Genomic DNA, 20000 nt, shown 5'->3' with positions numbered 1-20000 from the left:
GTCTGCCTCGCAGACAGGAGAGGCAGTCTCTACCTGGCTGTGTTGTGTTGGCTTGTCTGCCTCACAGACAGGAGAGGCAGTCTCTACCTGGCTGTGTTGTTTTGGCTTGTCTGCCTCACAGACAGGAGAGGCAGCCTTGATATTGTGCTGTTCTCCATAATTCATGTTTATGTATGATCCCATCTGTCAGAATCAATGGGGGAACAACAGATCTGTGTGGGGTAGAGAACACAATCAAATTAAACTAAATGACACTCGCTGATTTCAGGGGAAACCGGGTGGAAATTGAGACATCCAAAAACGGAGCCGGAAGACAGCGTGAAAACGAGCGGGGCATCGGCTGGGTGAAGAGACACTTGGTTAATCCAAGAATAATGTGTTGTGATGGATTCTGACCTTTTGTGGGTTAGTATCATGTATGGAGATTTAATTAGTGTGTGTCAGGCGGCGACCACTACGGCTGCACCTTGAATGGCACCCCATTTCCCTACATAGTGCACTATGGGGCCCTGGTCAAAAGTAGTGCACTACATAGGGATTAAGGTGCCAATTGGAACACGACTGTGTTTTAATGAAGCCAGATCCGGAGGATGTGGAGGGGACTGAATCACCAGACGACGCTGATTAAACTCCAATCAGCTCAACTCAGAAAGAAGGCAGCCCAGAACAGGACACAATGTACAAAGGTTGATCAAATTAAGAGACGGAAGGAAGAAGAGCCATTATCAAAAAGAAGAACATCAAACATCAACTTAGTCCAGATGAGTGTTGCCTTCCGAGCTGCTTTCAAGTGGAGGGACAACGGAGTAGAATAACCTAATTCAATGGAAATAATTCAGAATGTGAAGTCGGCGTGGATGACACATGTAGAAGAATAGCCGATAGCATGCTACTTAACGACATGTCATTTATGATCATTAGGAAGTGGGGAGTGAGGGCGAGGAGGACCACAGACATGTGACAGGGGTGAACACGCCTCTCCTCTCTGTGAGCAGCCTAGAGTGGTGAGAAAACCACTCAACTAGCCATGTTTAGAGCAGAACAGGCGAGAGAGAAAGAGGGAGAGAAGAGAAAGGAGAGAATTTCCTGCGTCTTGTTTTTTCTCTTTTATTCCTGCTGACACGGTGAACATGTCCATGAAGGAGCAGGCGTTTTCTTGTGTAGGTCACATGCCATTTCACATTGATCTATGGACGCGGACCCGGCCCACACTGATACTGTTGAGCATGCATTATGTGGTTCAGTCGAGCGTGGCGGTTTTGGGAAACACATCCTCCTCCTCTGTCCCTGTCCTGATGCAGCTCCTTTACCGATGGGAGGTACAGTAGTTCCCGCTGGAAACCAACAAAGGCCTGACCTCGCAAAACAACCTTTAATAGGTATTGTCACGGCTGGGCTGGACAGACATAGGCCCACTGTTGACTCACTAGGGGGAATAAAGCTGTGCCATAGTGACCTTTTTAAATGTCCTAAAGCCTAACATGGCTGTCGCTGTGACACTGATGTGGCAGCACGCTGTTATGGACAAATCCTAACTTGAGTTACGCACTTCTGGGTTGGGGAAATCAAGTGTTGAAGTCAACGGGAGATTTGCACAAATCGTATTGATTGCACCACCTACTGCTGGCACAGGGATGGAGTAAGAACTCTGCATACATTCACATCTCCATTCATACGTTCTGATCAAAAGGCGACAAATCCAAGCAACACCATCTAGGAAAACCAATCACATCACTGAGAGTAAACTACCACCTGCTTCAACCAATCGACTGTAGCTCCCTGTAATCTGACATCCAATCACCTCAGAGCGTTCAACATGGTTCACCTCTACCTCGGAGCTGTTCTGTAATTCCATATCAGTATCGTATCCCCCTTTTCCTTCCATTTCTCTGTTCTTGAAATAGCTGCATGCTGCCAAGTTCAAACCCACAGGGACTATTCTTTGACTTATCCAACATTAAGTCCACCGGCAGATTTAACAGCCCACATGTATCTGGGATACCTTCTGATGTTACAGAATGCTTTTTCAGATATATAGAACTTAACTTACTACATTTTTTTTTTTTATGATAAATTGCTTATCTTTGGCTGAAATTCACTTCCGTCAATGAAGCTCTCACAAGCCAGCTAATATTATTGTCTGAAAAACAAACTGCTACAACAGAGATGTTAGAGACAAGAGCATTCTATGCACTCTAGAGTGGTCCTAACGCAAAGTGGCAATCACTCAAATTGGTACTCCTTACAAAGACAGAGGCCATCTAATGAGCTGAGGTGAATGATCATTGTCTTTGTGTGTGTGTGTGTGTGTGTGTGTGTGTGTGTGTGTGTGTGTGTGTGTGTGTGTGTGTGTGTGTGTGTGTGTGTGTGTGTGTGTGTGTGTGTGTGTGTGTTTCTGTGTGTGTGTGTGTGTGTGTGTGTGTGTGTGTGTGTGTGTGTGTGTGTATGTATGTATGTATGTATGTATGTGTGTGTGTGTGTGTGTGTGTCTGTGTGTGTGTGTGTGTGTGTGTGTGTGTGTGTGTGTGTGTGTGTGTGTGCGTGTGTATGTGTGTGTGTGTGTGTGTGTGTGTGTGTGTGTGTGTGTGTGTGTGTGTGTGTGTGTGTGTGTGTGTGTGTGTGTGTGTGTGTGTGTCTGTGTGTCTGTGTGTCTGTGTGTCTGTGTGTCTGTGTGTCTGTGAGTGCATGCATATATCGTCTGCTCCTCTGTACAGCCAAGCTACTCTAATGAGCCTAGGGGCAGTTCATCCACTCTATAATTGGGGGGAAACATATGATGTGAAAAACACGTCAAGAGAGATTGAGAAGAAGAGAGAACCAGAACCAGAGAGAGAGAGGGAAAGAGAGAGAGAGAGTAAGATAGAAAGAATGAGAGGGGGAGAGAGAGGGGGGAGAAATAAAGAGAGAGAGAGAGAGAGAGAGAGAGAGAAGGGGAGATAGAGAGGAGGAGAGAGAGAAAGAGAGAGAGAGTGAGCAAGAGAGAAACAGAGAGAGAGAGAATGAGAGAGATGGGGAGAGTAAGAGAGAGCAGGAGAGAGAGAGAGAGAGAGAGAGACAGAGCGAGAGAGAGAGAGAGAAAGGGCCTTCTCTTGATCTCTCTCTGTGATTCTATGGTTCCTCATTAGACTTTTATATGAGCACAAACCCAAAGCTACTAGCTGTTACTAGCTGCTGTTGCTTCTCTGCCATGCAGTCTCTCTCCTCTCTGCTCTAAAGCCCTGTGTTTGGAGCCTGTGACTATCTTGGCTGCTGCATTTGGAGGGAAGAGAGCGAATTATGACTTGAACTACATTTCTGGCAACATTCAAGATGTGGCGTGCTGGGGGGGGGGGCGGCATTCCCCTTCATGCATTATTGAAAAGAGAGCGAGGAATTAATTGGAGACTAACAACCAGGATTTGTGTAAAATTATCCGTGTGATACTAGGGAGACATCTCCCCCACACATACACAGCTACTGTAGCAGGTTATCTCTCTCTCTGTCTCTCTCTGTCTTGTGTCATCCCCCATCTCTGTGTCTTGTCATACAACATGTTCCCATTGTGCAAAGATCCAAGAACAACACAGACGCCATTTACCTCTAATCACTTACTAATTTGTGTGTATGTGAGTGCGCGCGTGCGTGTGTGTGTGTGTTTGTGTGTGTGTGTGTGCGTATGTGTGTGTGTGTGTGGGTTTGTGTGTGTGTGTGTGTGCGTGCGTGCGTGTGTGTGTGTGTGTGTGGGTTTGTGTATGTATGTGTGTGTTTGTGTGTACGTGAGTGTGCGCGCGCGTGTGTGTGTGTGTGTGTGTGTGCGTGTGTGTGTGCGTGTGGTTTTGTGTGTGTGTGTGTGAGTGTGTGAGTGCGCTCGCGCGTGTGTGTGTGTGTGTGTGTGTGTGTGGGTTTGTGTGTGTGTGTGTGTGTGTGTGTGTGGGGGGGGGGGGGGGGGGTTTGTGTGTGTGTGTGTGTGTGTGTGTGTTTGTGTGTGTGTGTGTGTATGTGTGTATGTGTGTATGTGTGTATGTGTGTGTGTGTGTGTGTGTGTGTGTGTGTGCGTGTGTGTGTGTGTGTGTGAGTGTGTGCGTGCGTGCGTGGGCCTGCCTCTATATATGAACATGTGTTTGAAGTCAGATCCCTGTAAATCCAGGCAATCATTTATGCAACCCCAGTCCTTGAACATCAATAATTTCAAAACCTTCAGAGATCATGTGTTTAGGGATGTTTTTGTTTGCCGTATCATCAAAGTGCTTCTCCCTGCCTTTAAGGGAACAGGGCCTAGTATCCATAGTGACGGAGCGGCCAGGGGAGAGTAAGGACCATCCATCTCCAGGCTGGGGCTTTGTGACGGCGACCGCCTCTAATTTATACCGCAGCCGCCAAACTGTGGCGCGTGCTGAAATGGCACCATTCCTCACCGCTAACCCGTGTCCCCCCCCCCCCCCCCCCCCCGACGATGGCGTGCTTTATGATTTATCCCTCACCGGAAACACCAGCAGCAGAACACAGCATGCCTCTGATACAGGTCTCTGTTTTTCAGTTGAGATAGTCTCTCTGAATCATACTGTAAAAAGGAAGAGAGGGGTCGAATTTGGGAATCGGAGACTCACGCCCTTCCTCGAGACTAAGATTAGTAATGTCGTTGCACCGATAGGGACAACTTCCTGTATTTAATCACAGTACAGTCAGACCAGTACAGACTTGTATACACTAGCACAGATCAATGAATGAATGAATTCATCTGTGTGACCTTACAACTTTTGACACTCCTCAAAAAAACGGAAAGAGAGGCTCACAAGCACTAACAAGAGAGGCTCACAAGCACTAACAAGAGAGGCTCACAAGCACTAACAAGAGAGGCTCACAAGCATTAACAAGAGAGGCTCACAAGCATTAACAAGAGAGGCTCACAAGCACTAACAAGAGAGGCTCACAAGCACTAACAAGAGAGACTCACAAGCATTAACAAGAGAGACTCACAAGCACTAACAAGAGAGGCTCACAAGCACTAACAAGAGAGGCTCACAAGCACTAACAAGAGAGGCTCACAAGCACTAACAAGAGAGGCTCACAAGCACTAACAAGAGAGACTCACAAGCATTAACAAGAGAGACTCACAAGCACTAACAAGAGAGGCTCACAAGCACTAACAAGAAACTCACAAGCACTAACAAGAGAGACTCACAAGCACTAACAAGAGAGGCTCACAAGCACTAACAAGAGAGGCTCACAAGCATTAACAAGAGAGGCTCGCAAGCATTAACAAGAGAGGCTCGCAAGCATTAACAAGAGAGGCTCACAAGCATTAACAAGAGAGGCTCACAAGCATTAACAAGAGAGGCTCGCAAGCATTAACAAGAGAGGCTCGCAAGCATTAACAAGAGAGGCTCACAAGCATTAACAAGAGAGGCTCACAAGCACTAACAAGAGTGGCTCACAAGCACTAACAAGAGAGGCTCACAAGCACTAACAAGAGAGGCTCACAAGCACTAACAAGAGAGGCTCACAAGCATTAACAAGAGAGGCTCACAAGCACTAACAAGAGAGGCTCACAAGCACTAACAAGAGAGGCTCACAAGCACTAACAAGAGAGGCTCACAAGCACTAACAAGAGAGGCTCACAAGCACTAACAAGAGAGGCTCACAAGCATTAACAAGAGAGGCTCACAAGCATTAACAAGAGAGGCTCACAAGCACTAACAAGAGAGGCTCACAAGCACTAACAAGAGAGACTCACAAGCATTAACAAGAGAGACTCACAAGCACTAACAAGAGAGGCTCACAAGCACTAACAAGAGAGGCTCACAAGCACTAACAAGAGAGGCTCATAAGCACTAACAAGACAGGCTCACAAGCACTAACAAGAGAGACTCACAAGCATTAACAAGAGAGACTCACAAGCACTAACAAGAGAGGCTCACAAGCACTAACAAGAAACTCACAAGCACTAACAAGAGAGACTCACAAGCACTAACAAGAGAGGCTCACAAGCACTAACAAGAGAGGCTCACAAGCATTAACAAGAGAGGCTCGCAAGCATTAACAAGAGAGGCTCGCAAGCATTAACAAGAGAGGCTCACAAGCATTAACAAGAGAGGCTCACAAGCATTAACAAGAGAGGCTCGCAAGCATTAACAAGAGAGGCTCGCAAGCATTAACAAGAGAGGCTCACAAGCATTAACAAGAGAGGCTCACAAGCACTAACAAGAGTGGCTCACAAGCACTAACAAGAGAGGCTCACAAGCACTAACAAGAGAGGCTCACAAGCACTAACAAGAGAGGCTCACAAGCACTAACAAGAGAGGCTCACAAGCATTAACAAGAGAGGCTCACAAGCACTAACAAGAGAGGCTCACAAGCACTAACAAGAGAGGCTCACAAGCACTAACAAGAGAGGCTCACAAGCACTAACAAGAGAGGCTCACAAGCATTAACAAGAGAGGCTCACAAGCACTAACAAGAGTGGCTCACAAGCACTAACAAGAGAGGCTCACAAGCACTAACAAGAGAGGCTCACAAGCACTAACAAGAGAGGCTCACAAGCACTAACAAGAGTGGCTCACAAGCACTAACAAGAGAGGCTCACAAGCATTAACAAGAGAGACTCACAAGCATTAACAAGAGAGACTCACAAGCACTAACAAGAGAGGCTCACAAGCACTAACAAGAGAGGCTCACAAGCACTAACAAGAGAGGCTCACAAGCACTAACAAGAGAGGCTCACAAGCACTAACAAGAGAGGCTCACAAGCACTAACAAGAGAGGCTCACAAGCACTAACAAGAGAGACTCACAAGCACTAACAAGAGAGACTCACAAGCACTAACAAGAGAGGCTCACAAGCACTAACAAGAGAGGCTCACAAGCACTAACAAGAGAGGCTCACAAGCACTAACAAGAGAGGCTCACAAGCACTAACAAGAGAGACTCACAAGCATTAACAAGATGGGCTCACAAGCACTAACAAGAGAGGCTCACAAGCACTAACAAGAGAGGCTCACAAGCATTAACAAGAGAGGCTCACAAGCACTAACAAGAGTGGCTCACAAGCACTAACAAGAGAGGCTCACAAGCACTAACAAGAGAGGCTCACAAGCACTAACAAGAGAGGCTCACAAGCACTAACAAGAGAGGCTCACAAGCACTAACAAGAGAGGCTCACAAGCACTAACAAGAGAGGCTCACAAGCACTAACAAGAGAGGCTCACAAGCACTAACAAGAGAGGCTCACAAGCACTAACAAGAGAGGCTCACAAGCACTAACAAGAGAGGCTCACAAGCACTAACAAGCTCAGAAAAGTCTGAGGAATTTGAAGAGACCTCAACGCAACGTCATCCATCACTTTAGACAGTTTCCAGAAACATCCATCCAGTGCATTGATCACAATGTAACTGCAGATAGTGTGACTTTACGCAGAGCCTTCGTCAATCCTATAGTGTAACTGCAGGAAACTATAGAGAACAGTAGAGATGGCAGGGAAGCTCTTTAGACTAAGAGGCCAGCTCACCTGCATTAAGACCCACTGAGGGGTTTGTTTACTAGCTAATGTTCAGCACAGCACAGCAGCTGTGGAGAAACCTGCCTGACTGCTATGCAGTGAAATGTCAATTTCTCGTTTCTTCAGCTTGTCTGCATTTTATCTGAGGAGGAGCGGTAGTATAAACCAAATACTGTTGCGTGACATCGAAGCTCTGCTTTGAGAGACACCGTTGATGTAACATTTAACCTGAAGAGATTAAATTAAATGTGTTACTGAGCTGCTAATGCCGCAACGGAGTGAGGTAAATTATGTTCATTACTTGTGAGTGTGAATTGCCCAACCCTCTAAGACGGATAGAGAAACAGATCCCGAAGGCTGGTTAGCACTTCAAATGAATCCAATGGTGGAGCAGCCCACCCAGAAACATGGCGCCTCGAATACACCTTTAGAGTGAGACAAAACTCTCATTATGGTTCTGTTGTGTAGTGTGGGGTGATGAGCCTTCACCTTTCATTTAGTAGAACAAAATAAATACTCTGGAAATATGCACCTCTTGTTACTGCGTGTTTCATTGTCAGAATGTAGAACAGATTTAACACAGTGTTCTAGTTGAATACAGCTCACTTGTGAATCTCTACTCTTGTATTCCAGCATTGGTAACGCAAGGAAAATCACACTGTTTTCAACATACTATCCACACTGGCTTGGGGTGAACAAAATGTATGTTGAATGACAAGGTCAATCATCAAGACCTTGATTGGATGGATCAGGTGTGAAAATAGTTGGTTAGTACTGCTGTATGTGTGTGTGTGTGTGTGTGTGTGTGTGTGTGTGTGTGTGTGTGTGTGTGTGTGTGTGTGTGTGTGTGTGTGTGTGTGTGTGTGTGTGTGTGTGTATGTGTGTTTGGTACTCACAGCGCTGCTGCAGCGTATGTCCTTGACCTTGAGCCAGGCCAGGTCCAGGGTGCCCTCGCCCTTGTAGCACGACTGCAGTCGTTCCTTGATGCGCTCGTTGATCTCGCGCAGGGCGAACACGCACAGCGCTGACTCCTGCGAAGCCTCGCGTGGCCGCCGCTTCTGGCCCTTGGAAAAGATAGTGAATAGGACGTCATCGTCTGGCCCCACACCAAGCGAGCGCCCCAATATGGCACCCGCCTTGGAGAGGTAGGCCGCCTGTAGGAGCCGGTACTCCACACCACCCTTCACACAGCCCAGTGGTACCTCCACATACGAGTTAAAGGCTGTGTCGTCTTTACACAGCCGGACTATTTTAGAAGTGTACACCTGTTCTCGTCCCGTGGAGGAGGAGCCGGTGGCCGGCCCGTTCCCCATCTCCGGCTGCAGCGTGAGGAAGTAGACGAAGTTACCCGAGCCAAATCCGTAGACGTAGTAGATGTCGAAGTCAGGCACAATGGTGAACGTGTCTGACGGGATCTTGATCATGGATGCCACGAACTCGTCGTGGAAGACGTAGGCGAACATGCCATCCTCCTCCGAGTTGCGCGCCAGCTTGCGGCTGGAGATGGTGGGGAAATACTCGGGTTTGCCGTCCACTGCCGTGGCCACAAACAGCTTGTCGGGCGATGAGTCCCCGTACGACACGATGACGCCGAACACGGAACCGCTCTCGTTGACCCCGGACAGGTAGTGCTCCTTCTTGTGGAAGGGCTCTCCCAGCTTGAACAGGTCGTCCAGACGGAGGAGTTTACAGATGCCCTGATAGAGACTACCACAGGCTAATAGCCGGTTCTCCCGGTAGTCCATCAGCAGCATCTTGTTGACGTTGTTGGTGAGGGACAGCGGCTCGCTGCAGGGCTGCACAATGCGTGGCGGGTAGCACTTGCGGTTGTCCTCGTCGGGGCCAGTCTCGTGATACACCTGTACGTTTAGGTCGGGGGAGAGTTTGTAGATGCGGTTGACCGCTCCCAGGTACACGTTGCCGTTGCGTTCGTCCACGGCCACGTGGTTGAACTTCCACTCAGGGTTCTCGGTGCTGAACGTGCTATAGTCCTCCTCCTCAGCTGCGTCAATGGAGGCAGTGATGATAGTGACGCCGTCGGGGGCATGGGGGAGGGGCCTGGATGCCAACAAGAGAGGGATGTCCAGGGCAAACAGGAAGCAGCATAGGGTAAGACAGGAAGTCCGTGTCCTGGTGTGGTGGGACTCCATGGTCCGCGGTATCAGGAATGGCTAGAAGGGGCTCGGTCCAGTACTCTCAGCCAATCCGTGATCAGGCCTCTCTTGGGATCGAGGTCATTCTATACCTGGAGAAGAGAAGAGAAATATGAGGTGGGAAACACAACAACACATTCCTGCATCTATATAAAGAATCTCCATACACTGAGTTTCAGATATATTTATCATACAGAGTATCAGACATATTTATTATACTGAGTTTCAGATATATTTATCATACAGAGCACTGCACCAATAAAAAGGCAATTAGGAAAGTAGAAGAATGAGAGAGGAGAAAAAGAGAGACAGATAGTCGGAGGTTTACATACACCTTAGACATATACATTTAAACTCAGTTTTTCACAATTCCTGACATTTAATCCTAGTAAATTCTAGTAAAATTCCCTATCTAGGTCAGTTAGGATCACCACTTTATTTTAAGAATGAGAAATGTCAGAATAATAGTAGAGAGAATGATTTATTTCAGCTTTTATTTCTTTCATCACATTCCCAGTGGGTCAGAAGTTTACATACACTCAATTAGTATTTGGTAGCATTGCCTTTAAACTGTTTAACTTGGGTCAAACGTTTCGGGTAGCCTGCCACAAGCTTCCCACAATAAGTTGGGTGAATTTTGGCCCATTCCTGCTGACAGAGCTGGTGTAACTGAGTCAGGTTTGTAGGCCTACTTGCTCGCACACGCTTTTTCAGTTCTGCCCACAAATCTTCTATAGGATTGAGGTCAGGGCTTTGTGATGGCCACTCCAATACCTTGACTTTGTTGTCCTTAAGCCATTTTGCCACAACTTTGGAAGCATGCTTGGGGTCATTGTCCATTTTGAAGACCCATTTTTGACCAAGCTTTAACTTCCTGACTGATGTCTTGAGATGTTGCTTCAATATATCCATATCTTTTTCCATCCTCATGATACCATCTATTTTGTGAAGTGCACCAGTCTCTCCTGCAGCAAAGTACCCCCACAACATGATGCTGCCACCCCCGTGCTTCACGGTTGGGATGGTGTTCTTCGGCTTGCATGCCTCCCCCTTTTCCCTCCAAATATAATGATGGTCATTATGGCCAAACAGTTCTATTTTTGTTTCATCAGACCATTTCTCCAAAAAGTACGATATTTGTCCCCATGTGCAGTTGCAAACCGCAGTCTGGCTTTTTATGGCGGTTTTGGAGCAGGGGCTTCTTCCTTGCTGAGCGGCCTTTCAGGTTATGTCGATATAGAACTTGTTTTACTGTGGACATAGATACTTTTGTACCTGTTTCCTCCAGCATCTTCACAAGGTCCTTTGCTGTTGTTCTGGGATTGATTTGCACTTTTCGCACCAAAGTACGTTCATCTCTAGGAGACAGAACGCATCTCCTTCCTGAGTGGTATGATGGCTGTGTGGTCCCAAGGTGTTTATACTTGCGTACTATTGTTTGTACAGATGAACGTGGTACCTTCAGGTGTTTGGAAATTGCCCCCAAGGATGAACCAGACTTGTGGAGGTCTACCATTTTATTCTGAGGTCTTGGCCAAGCATTAACTGGGAAAATTACTTGTGTCATGCACAAAGTAGATGTCCTAACCGACTTGCCAAAACTATAGTTTGTTAACAATAATTTTTTGGAGTGGTTGAAAAACGAGTTTTAATGACTCCAACCTAAGTGTATGTAAACTTCTGACTTCAACTTTACATTATTAGACAGAAGACATGAAGCTAGACAGTGAGGGAACGAGAAAGAGGGTATAAAGTCTGAGAGAGAGGCCTGCTGATGTGGAGGACTGTGTGTTCTCAGAGGGCTAATGCAGGACCCCGGGGGGTTATCTATGGTCATACACCATCTCTGTGTCTCTGCATGTGCCCAGCCCCTTCACATCCCTCACAGCCCATCACATCCCTCACAGCCAGGCTGCTCCACTCCTAATTGATTCTCCCCTCAGAGTGTGATTTGCATGCTTTGGTGATTTTTCCCTCTCTTCTCCAGATAGAGCTTCCCACCTGCTGACATGGCTAGGAGACATAGTTCTAACACTCTGCCCCCCCCCACACACACACAAGGAGTTTATGGATAGAGGTGGTGCGTGCGTGCACACACACACACACACACACACACACAGGGTTTATGGGCAGAGGTGGAGTAATTAGGAGGAAGTGCTAGTGGTTGCAGAAACAAGCGCCTCATCAGTCCCTGGGTCATTTGACAAGCCTCAGCAATATCACACTACTGTTCCTCCTTGCCTATACACACACACAGTACACACACACACACAGTGCCCACACAGAGATACATATAGATTATGTTCTGTATGTTTACCCGTGTAGAAACAACGGCTACACGGTGCACACACACAGTACACACACACACACAGTGCCCACACAGAGATACATATAGATTATGTTCTGTATGTTTACCCGTGTAGAAACAACGACTACACGGTGCACACACACAGTACACACACACACACAGTGCCCACACAGAGATACATATAGATTATGTTCTGTATGTTTACCCGTGTAGAAACAACGACTACACGGTGCACACACACAGTACACACACACAGTGCCCACACAGAGATACATATAGATTATGTTCTGTATGTTTACCCGTGTAGAAACAACGACTACACGGTGCACACACACAGTACACACACACACACAGTGCCCACACAGAGATACATATAGATTATGTTCTGTATGTTTACCCGTGTAGAAACAACGACTACACGGTGCACACACACAGTACACACACACAGTGCCCACACAGAGATACATATAGATTATGTTCTGTATGTTTACCCGAATAGAAACAAGGTAGACATCTATATTCAATGTCCACACACATTATAAACACACCAAGAGGAAATGAGGAGAACATTTCCTGTAAACACTGCAGTCCCCTGTGCTTCCAACTGCTCATTAGCTCTCCCTTATGAACAGGTGATCACCTGCGTGGAATCCAGGGTCAGCCTCCACAACACTGCTGACACACACACACACACTTTCACTTTAATTACACTGATGCTAAACAAGTCTCACATTCACTGCTCTTCATTGCAGCTCCTGCATTGCATGATAGTGGGACTGTGTGTGTATACAGTCACTTTGGCAGTGATTATAGCTTTGAGTCGTCTGCATCAGCTTTGTACTGTACATCTGTATTTGGGGATTTTCTCCCATTCTTCCTTACAGATGTTTAAGCTCTGTTAAATGAGATGGGGAGTTGCGGTCTCCAGGTTTTTCCACATTTTTGTTGTTGTTGTATTCTTTTTCTTCCCGATTTCGATCTTGTCTCAACTCTCCAACAGACTTTGGAGGCAAAGGTTGAGTCATGCGCCCTCCGAAACATGAACCGCCAAACCGCGCTTCTTAAAACCCGCTCGCTTAATCCGAAAGCCAGCCGCACCAATGTGTCAGAGGAAACACCGTTCAGCTGACGACCGCAGTCAGTCTGCAGGCGCCTGGCCCGCCACAAGGAGTCGCTAGAGCTCTATGAGCCAAGTAAAGCCCCCCGGGCCAAACCCTCCCCTAACCAGGACTACGCTGGGCCAATTGTGTGCCGCCCTATGGGACTCCCGATCACGTCTGGTTGTGATACAACCCGGGATCGAATCCGGGTCTGTAGTGACGCCTCTAGCACTGCAATGCAGTGCCTTAGACCACTGCGCCACTCGGGAGGCCCCTTTCCACAGTTTTTCAATGGAATTCAAGTCTGGGCATTGGTTTGGCCACTCAAGGACTTTCTCATGCTTGTTCTGAAGCCATTCCAGCATTGTGCTTCAGAAAGTATTCATACCCCTTGACTTATTCCACATTTGTTACAGTGTGAATTGTAAAAGGATTGCATATTCAAATAAATCTTACCCATCTACACACAATACCCCGTAATGACAATGTTTTCTTGATGCAAATCTATTGAACATATCTAATTTACATGACGATTCAAATCTTTTTGCTATAACACTCTAAATTGAGCTCAGTGCATCCAATTTCCTTTGATCGTCCTTGAGATGTCACTACAACTTGATTGGAGCCCACCTGTGGCCAATTAAATCCTTCAGACATAGAAAGAAACACACCTGTCTATACAAGGTCCCACAGTTGACAGTGCATCAGAGCAGAAACTATACCATGCAGTCCAAGGATCTGTCTGTAGATCTCTGAGATGGAATTGTGATGAAGCACATATCTGGGTATAAACATTTTTTCTGTGTGTTGAAAGTTTCCAAGAGCACAGTGGTCTCCATCATTGGGAAATAGAAAAAATATGGAACTACTCAGGAGCTGGCTGTCCGACCAAACTGAGTAACCGTGCAAGAAAGACCTTGGTCAGGGAGGTAACCAAGAACCCAATGATCACTATGACAGAACTACAGAGTTCATTGGCTGAGATGGGAGAACCTGCCAGAAGTGCAACAGTCTCTACAGCACTTCACCAATCTGGGCTTTATGGGAGAGTGATCCAGAAGGAAGCCACTCATCACAGCATGCCTGGAGTTTGCAAAAAGGCATGTAGAAAACTCTGAGATCATAAGGCAAGAGATTGTGACAAAAATGTAACTCTTTGGCCTGAATGCAAAGTGCTATGTCTGGAGAAACCAGGCACAGCTCATCACCCGTCTAACACCATTCCTACAGTGAAACATGGTGGCGGCAGTATCATGCTATGGGGAAGATTTTCAGCAGCAGGGACTGTGAGACTGGTAGGGATAGAGGGAACAATGAATGGAGCCAAATACAGGTAAATCATTGATGAGAACCTGCTTGAAACCACCTCAGACTGTGGTGAAGTTTTACGTTCCAACAGGACAATGACCGGAAGCATACAGCCAAAACAGTGCTGGAATGGCTTCAGAACAAGAATGTGAAAGTCCTTCAGTGGCCCAGCTAAAGCCCATGAATCCCACTGAAAAACTGCTGAAAGACTTGAAGATTGCTGTTCACTGCCCCTCTAATTTAACAGAACTTGAGAAAATCTGAAAGGGAGAATGGGAGAAAATCCCCAAATCCAGATGTACAAAGCTTTTACAGGCATATCCAAGACGAGTCAAAGTGTCACGTTCTGACCTCTATTTCCGTTGTTTTGTATTTATTTCGTATGGTCAGGGCGTGAGTTGGGTGGGCAGTCTATGTTTGTTTTTCTATGTTTTGGGGCATTTCTATGTTTTCGGCCTAGTATGGTTCTCAATCAGAGGCAGGTGTCATTAGTTGTCTCTGATTGAGAATCATACTTAGGTAGCCTGGGTTGCACTGTTTGTTTGTGGGTGATTGTCTATGTTGATGGCTTGTTTCAGCACAGTCCATATGATTAGCTTCACGGTTGTTATTTTGTTTACTGGTTTTGTATAGTGTTCAGTGTTCGCTACTTTCTTTATTAAAGTTTGACCATGGACACTTACCACGCCGCGTATTGGTCCTCAGATCCATCTCGCCTCTCCTCTTCAGATGAAGAGGAGGACGGCCGTGACACAAAGCTGTAATTGCTGCTAAAGTTGCTTCAACAAAGTACTGATGTGAATACCTATGTAAATTAGATATTTCTGTATTACATTTTCAAAAATGACTAAACATGTTTTCACTTTGTCATTATGGGGTATTGTGTGTAGAAATTGAAACTCAGGCACTGTATGAAGACACAACTGTAGCTCCGATCAGACAGCCAATTGGTATCTCCAGGTAAAATCTCCTGGTGAGGAGCAATCATGGAACCACACCGACTGGGCTGCAATCTGACCACACTCACTCTGACTCATTACTGAGAGAAATGAACCAATCAGTCAATGGGTTAACACATTTCAGACAGAGAGATAGAGAGTGTGAGGGGGAGATCCAGAGAGAGAGAGAGAGAGAGAGAGAGAGAGAGAGAGGGGGTAAGTGCTAGAGAGAGAGAGAGAGAGAGGGGGGGGATCCAGAGAGAGAGAGAGAGAGGGGGAGATCCAGAGAGAGAGGGAGTTTGAGTTTTTATAAAACCTTTATTTTTTACTCAAATGTTAACATAAAATAATGACACACTGCCTTTTCAGAAATAAAACAACAAATGTAATTCCTAAACAAAAATAAATACATAACATATACATTCAACTTATTTCAGCAGCAAAAAATAATTTCCCCTCCTCTACAAAACAAAGCGCTCTTTCGTAGGCCCACTTCTCCTCAAATAATAGGAGATCTTTTACAGCTGAAAAGAACTCAAAATCTACTTTTATTCTTGCTTTCACTAAACCTTTAAAAACACATCTTACATCCTGCCCATATCCCGTTTCTATCTTATGTTTCCTACTCAGAAAAATTGACATCTTAGCTTGTCCCAAAACAAAATTTAACATTTGACATTTTCTTTTCTGTTGTTTACTATAATGAAACCCCAAAATAAAAACAGTGTTATTGAAAAACTCCCCTACAGCTTTAAACAAAGATTCCAGCATTTCGAATAGAGGTTTTATCCTCTCACACTCCATAAAACAGTGAAAAATGGTTTCTCTTATATTACAAAAAGGACATCCATCTCTAACATCTGAGTTAATAACAGATACAAAAGCATTAACTGCAATGATGCCATGTAAAACCCTCCATTGCATATCACCAGTACCCTTTTGTAACGGTGGTTTGTACAGTGCTCTCCATGCTGGCTTTACCTTGTCATCAATGCCCAATTTTACCCTCCATGGAGTATCTTTTCTATTTTTCAATTTATCTTTATTCAACACCTTGACACACCCTCTATACAATTCCTTCCCATTCACCTCATCCAAACCCACCTCCTCCAACCCTCTCAAATCCAGCAATAACGCCTTTCTTTCTGACTCTGGGATATTTGGTGTAATCCCTAGTTTTGGAAATGAGACGTCTTCATCTTGCACAATCTTCTTGTGGCTACTAAGCATACCCCATTCTTCCGCTGACAGAGCCTTCCTACAGCTCCCCAGCATTTGTCCGACAATCCTTTCCGACCTCATCCCCAAATGTTCTGCCATCCGTCTTCTATCCATTAAGGCGGGCCCAGCCATGGCCATTAACTGTCTTAAGGTGATGATTTTCCCCTTCACCAGAATCTTGGAGAAATGTGGAACAGCTGCAGTTGTACAGTCCAGTCTTGCCCCATACACCAGAGGTTCCTCCAACAGCCAATGCACTGACTCCGCTGAAGTTCTTCTGGACACCTTCATTACGCTCCACACTCTGAGAAGGCCTCTGTAAAACGGAGGTACTCCCTCCCTAGAAATCTGGCTACTATCAACCAGAAATAAAGCCTTCTTTAAACCTAATCCTCCAACCCGCTGTAATATAAGACCTGCCACCCCTCTCCACACCACATTTTCCGGTCCATAAAGCAACCTTTGAATAAACTGAAACCGGAAAGCAGCAGCCCTACTAGCAAGATGTACAAGACCTTGTCCCCCCTCCTCTTTTGACAAATACAAAACACTTTGTGGAACCCAGTGATATTTATCCCAAAAGAAATCCACAATAATTGCCTGTATCTTAGCCAGAAGGCCAGATGGTGGTTCTAAAACTGACAACCGATGCCACAGTGCAGATGCAATCACATTGTTAACTATAATAGTACGCCCCCTATATGACATACGAGATAGTAACCAACGCCATCTCCTCATCCTCCCTTCCACCATTTCAACCACCCCACTCCAATTTTTTTCCATAGTCCCCTCATCTCCTAGGTACACTCCAAGATACTTAAAACCTCCCTTACACCATTCTAGCCCCCCTGGCAAAGCCATGATCCCCCCAGACCATTCTCCAATCTGTAAAGCACAACTCTTTTCCCAATTTACCTTTGCAGAGGATATTCCCCTAAAACGATCAACCATTAGACTCAAACTATCCACCTCCGCTTGATTTTTCACTAGCACAACTACATCATCAGCATAGGCTGAAAGACGAATAGGAGGAATATCCTCTGAAAGGCACACCCCTGCAATACGACTTCTAATGCTATTTAGTAGTGGCTCTATAGCAATAGCATATAACATCCCTGACATAGAACATCCCTGCCTAATACCTCTACACACTTTAAAAGGAGCACTCAAACCACCGTTAACTTTCAATACACTTTCAATGTCACCATATATCACCTTTATCATGGCAATAAAACCAGAGCTGAACCCAAACGCTTCAAACGTGTGCCATAAATATTGATGTTCAACTCGGTCAAATGCCTTTTCCTGATCAATTGAAATTAGACCAGCATCCAACCCAATAGCCCTAGAGACGTCCAAAAAATCACGAATCAGAGAAATGTTATCCCCTATCTGCCTGCCAGGAACACAGTAGGACTGATCCGTATGTATGATTTGCCCCATCACCTCCCTCAGCCTGTTGGACAAAGCCTTTGACAATATTTTATAATCAGTACACAATAAAGCCACCGGCCTCCAGTTCTTCACCTCCCTCGGGTCACCCTTTTTAGGCAGTAGGGTGAGGACAGCCCTTCTGCAGCTTATTGGTAGTAACCCTCCGGTTAAACTATCATTAGCTACTTCTAACCAATCCTCTCCCAACATAGCCCAAAAAGACTTAAAAAAGTCAACGGGAAGCCCATCAATGCCTGGTGCCCTTCCATTTTCCATTCCTTTTAATGCAGTGTATAAATCCTGCAAAGACAATGGTTGCTCAAGCTCAACCTGAGCTTCTGCAGGCACCTTTGGGAGCCCATCAAAGAACTGCTGTGTCACTGTTTTGTCCTCTTTGTACTCACACTTGTAGAGCTCAGCATAGAACTCTACTGCCCTCTTTCTAATTTCACTAGGGCTAGTGAGCTCTTGTCCAACAGCTGATTTGAGACAATGAATAATTTTTCTTTGTCCATTCTTTTTCTCTAAACCAAAGAAAAATTTGGATGAGGCATCCATTTCAGATATGCCCTGAAATTTACTTCTCACCAATGCCCCCTGTGCTCTGATACCCAGCAGATCTGCCAATGCAGCTTTTCTCCTCTTGAGGGCCTGAGTATGGCCTCGATCTCCTGTGGTCTCAACCAACGTCATGAGTTCCACTATTTCAATCTCTAGGGCTTTCATTGATCTGGTGATATCCTTGGTGACATTCCTCGTGTATTGATTACAAAATTGTTGAATCTGGATTTTCCCTATATCCCACCATTGTTGAAGGGATACAAAACTGGCCTTTTGAGACCTCCACCTCTCCCAAAAAAAACTGAAACAATTCCTGAAGTGAGCATCACTCAATAAAGTTATATTAAAATGCCAGTATGCGCTTTTAGGTTTTACATCGTTAATGAACACCACCTCTGTTATTAAACAATGATCAGAAAATCCCACTGGAGTTATCACACTTGATTTACAGACCTGAGATTGATGCTCAAAAACATAAAACCTATCTAACCTGGCCATAGAGATGATGTTCTCTCTCACATGCGCCCAGGTGTACTGCCTTGTTCCTCCATGTTGACTCCTCCAAATATCACACAGTTCATTTGTTACAATAAGGCGTTTTAAAAACGTCCTTGAGGCTATATGAGGTTCTTGGTGATTTCTATCTAAATCACTAACTGTGCAGTTAAAATCCCCAGCAATAAACAAATAATCTTCTTTGTTACATTTCTCAATGGTATTTGATAATGTCTCTAAAAAACATACCCTCTCAACTGTCACCACTGGGGCATATACATTTATCAGACACATATTGATGTTTTCATACCTTGCTCTAACTTTTAATAACCTCCCCTCAACTACCTCTTCAACCTCATATGACAAAGGCAAAAACCCTTTTGAGAACAAGATAACCACACCCCCACTTTTTGAGTTTTTATGACTACACACCACTGTCCCCCCCCACTCCTGTTGCCACATAACTTCATTTTCCAAATTACTATGCGTTTCTTGTAGAAAAATTATGTCACTTCCCTTTCCCCTCATTAACTCATACACCATGGCTCTTTTTTTAACATCTCTTGCCCCATTTACGTTTAAAGAAGAGATCTTAAAACTGCTCATGGATAAGAAAAAAATACAGAGGAAGATACAGCCACCACATCTCTTTACAGAGTTAAAACTGCAACTGAACTCTTTCATTTTCTTTAGAATTTGCATCACTTATTACTCTCGTGACCACTTTCTTGAGTCTAGCAATTTCAGGGCTTTTCAAACCTCCCCCTGTAATTTTTGACATCAGAAACTTTGCTGATTCAATAAACAATTCACGTTCAGGGAAAAAATCAGTTACATTGTAATCCTGCATATATTTCTTCCCTTTTGTCAACTTCAGAAATTGACGTATCTTCTCGATCCCATACCTCCCTTCCACCCCATCTATCTCACTATATTGTTGTGACGCGTCAGATGACTCACTCTCGCTATCCTCCCCAGAAGAAAACCCCATCTCTACAACCTGTTCAT

At 45.3% G+C, this 20000-nt stretch overlaps 1 protein-coding gene across 2 annotated transcripts in view; it reads right to left on the bottom strand.

Moving 5' to 3' along the window:
* The window catches only part of LOC110506716 (plexin-A4), a 488023-nt gene that overhangs the window by 430045 nt on the left and 37978 nt on the right, over window positions 1-20000 (bottom strand). For both annotated transcript variants that reach the window (XM_036945082.1, XM_036945083.1), the window contains exon 2: window positions 8371-9719. In XM_036945082.1, the coding sequence (XP_036800977.1) occupies window positions 8371-9624 (1254 nt within the window). In that variant the 5' untranslated portion in view covers window positions 9625-9719. The remainder of the gene's footprint in view (window positions 1-8370; window positions 9720-20000) is intronic.

This window comes from Oncorhynchus mykiss, chromosome 15, assembly GCF_013265735.2.
Source record: "Oncorhynchus mykiss isolate Arlee chromosome 15, USDA_OmykA_1.1, whole genome shotgun sequence".
In the NCBI taxonomy this organism is placed as follows: Eukaryota; Metazoa; Chordata; class Actinopteri; order Salmoniformes; family Salmonidae; genus Oncorhynchus; species Oncorhynchus mykiss.
Note: the sequence above shows the minus strand (reverse complement) of the source record. Positions and strands in the feature narration are given on the sequence as shown.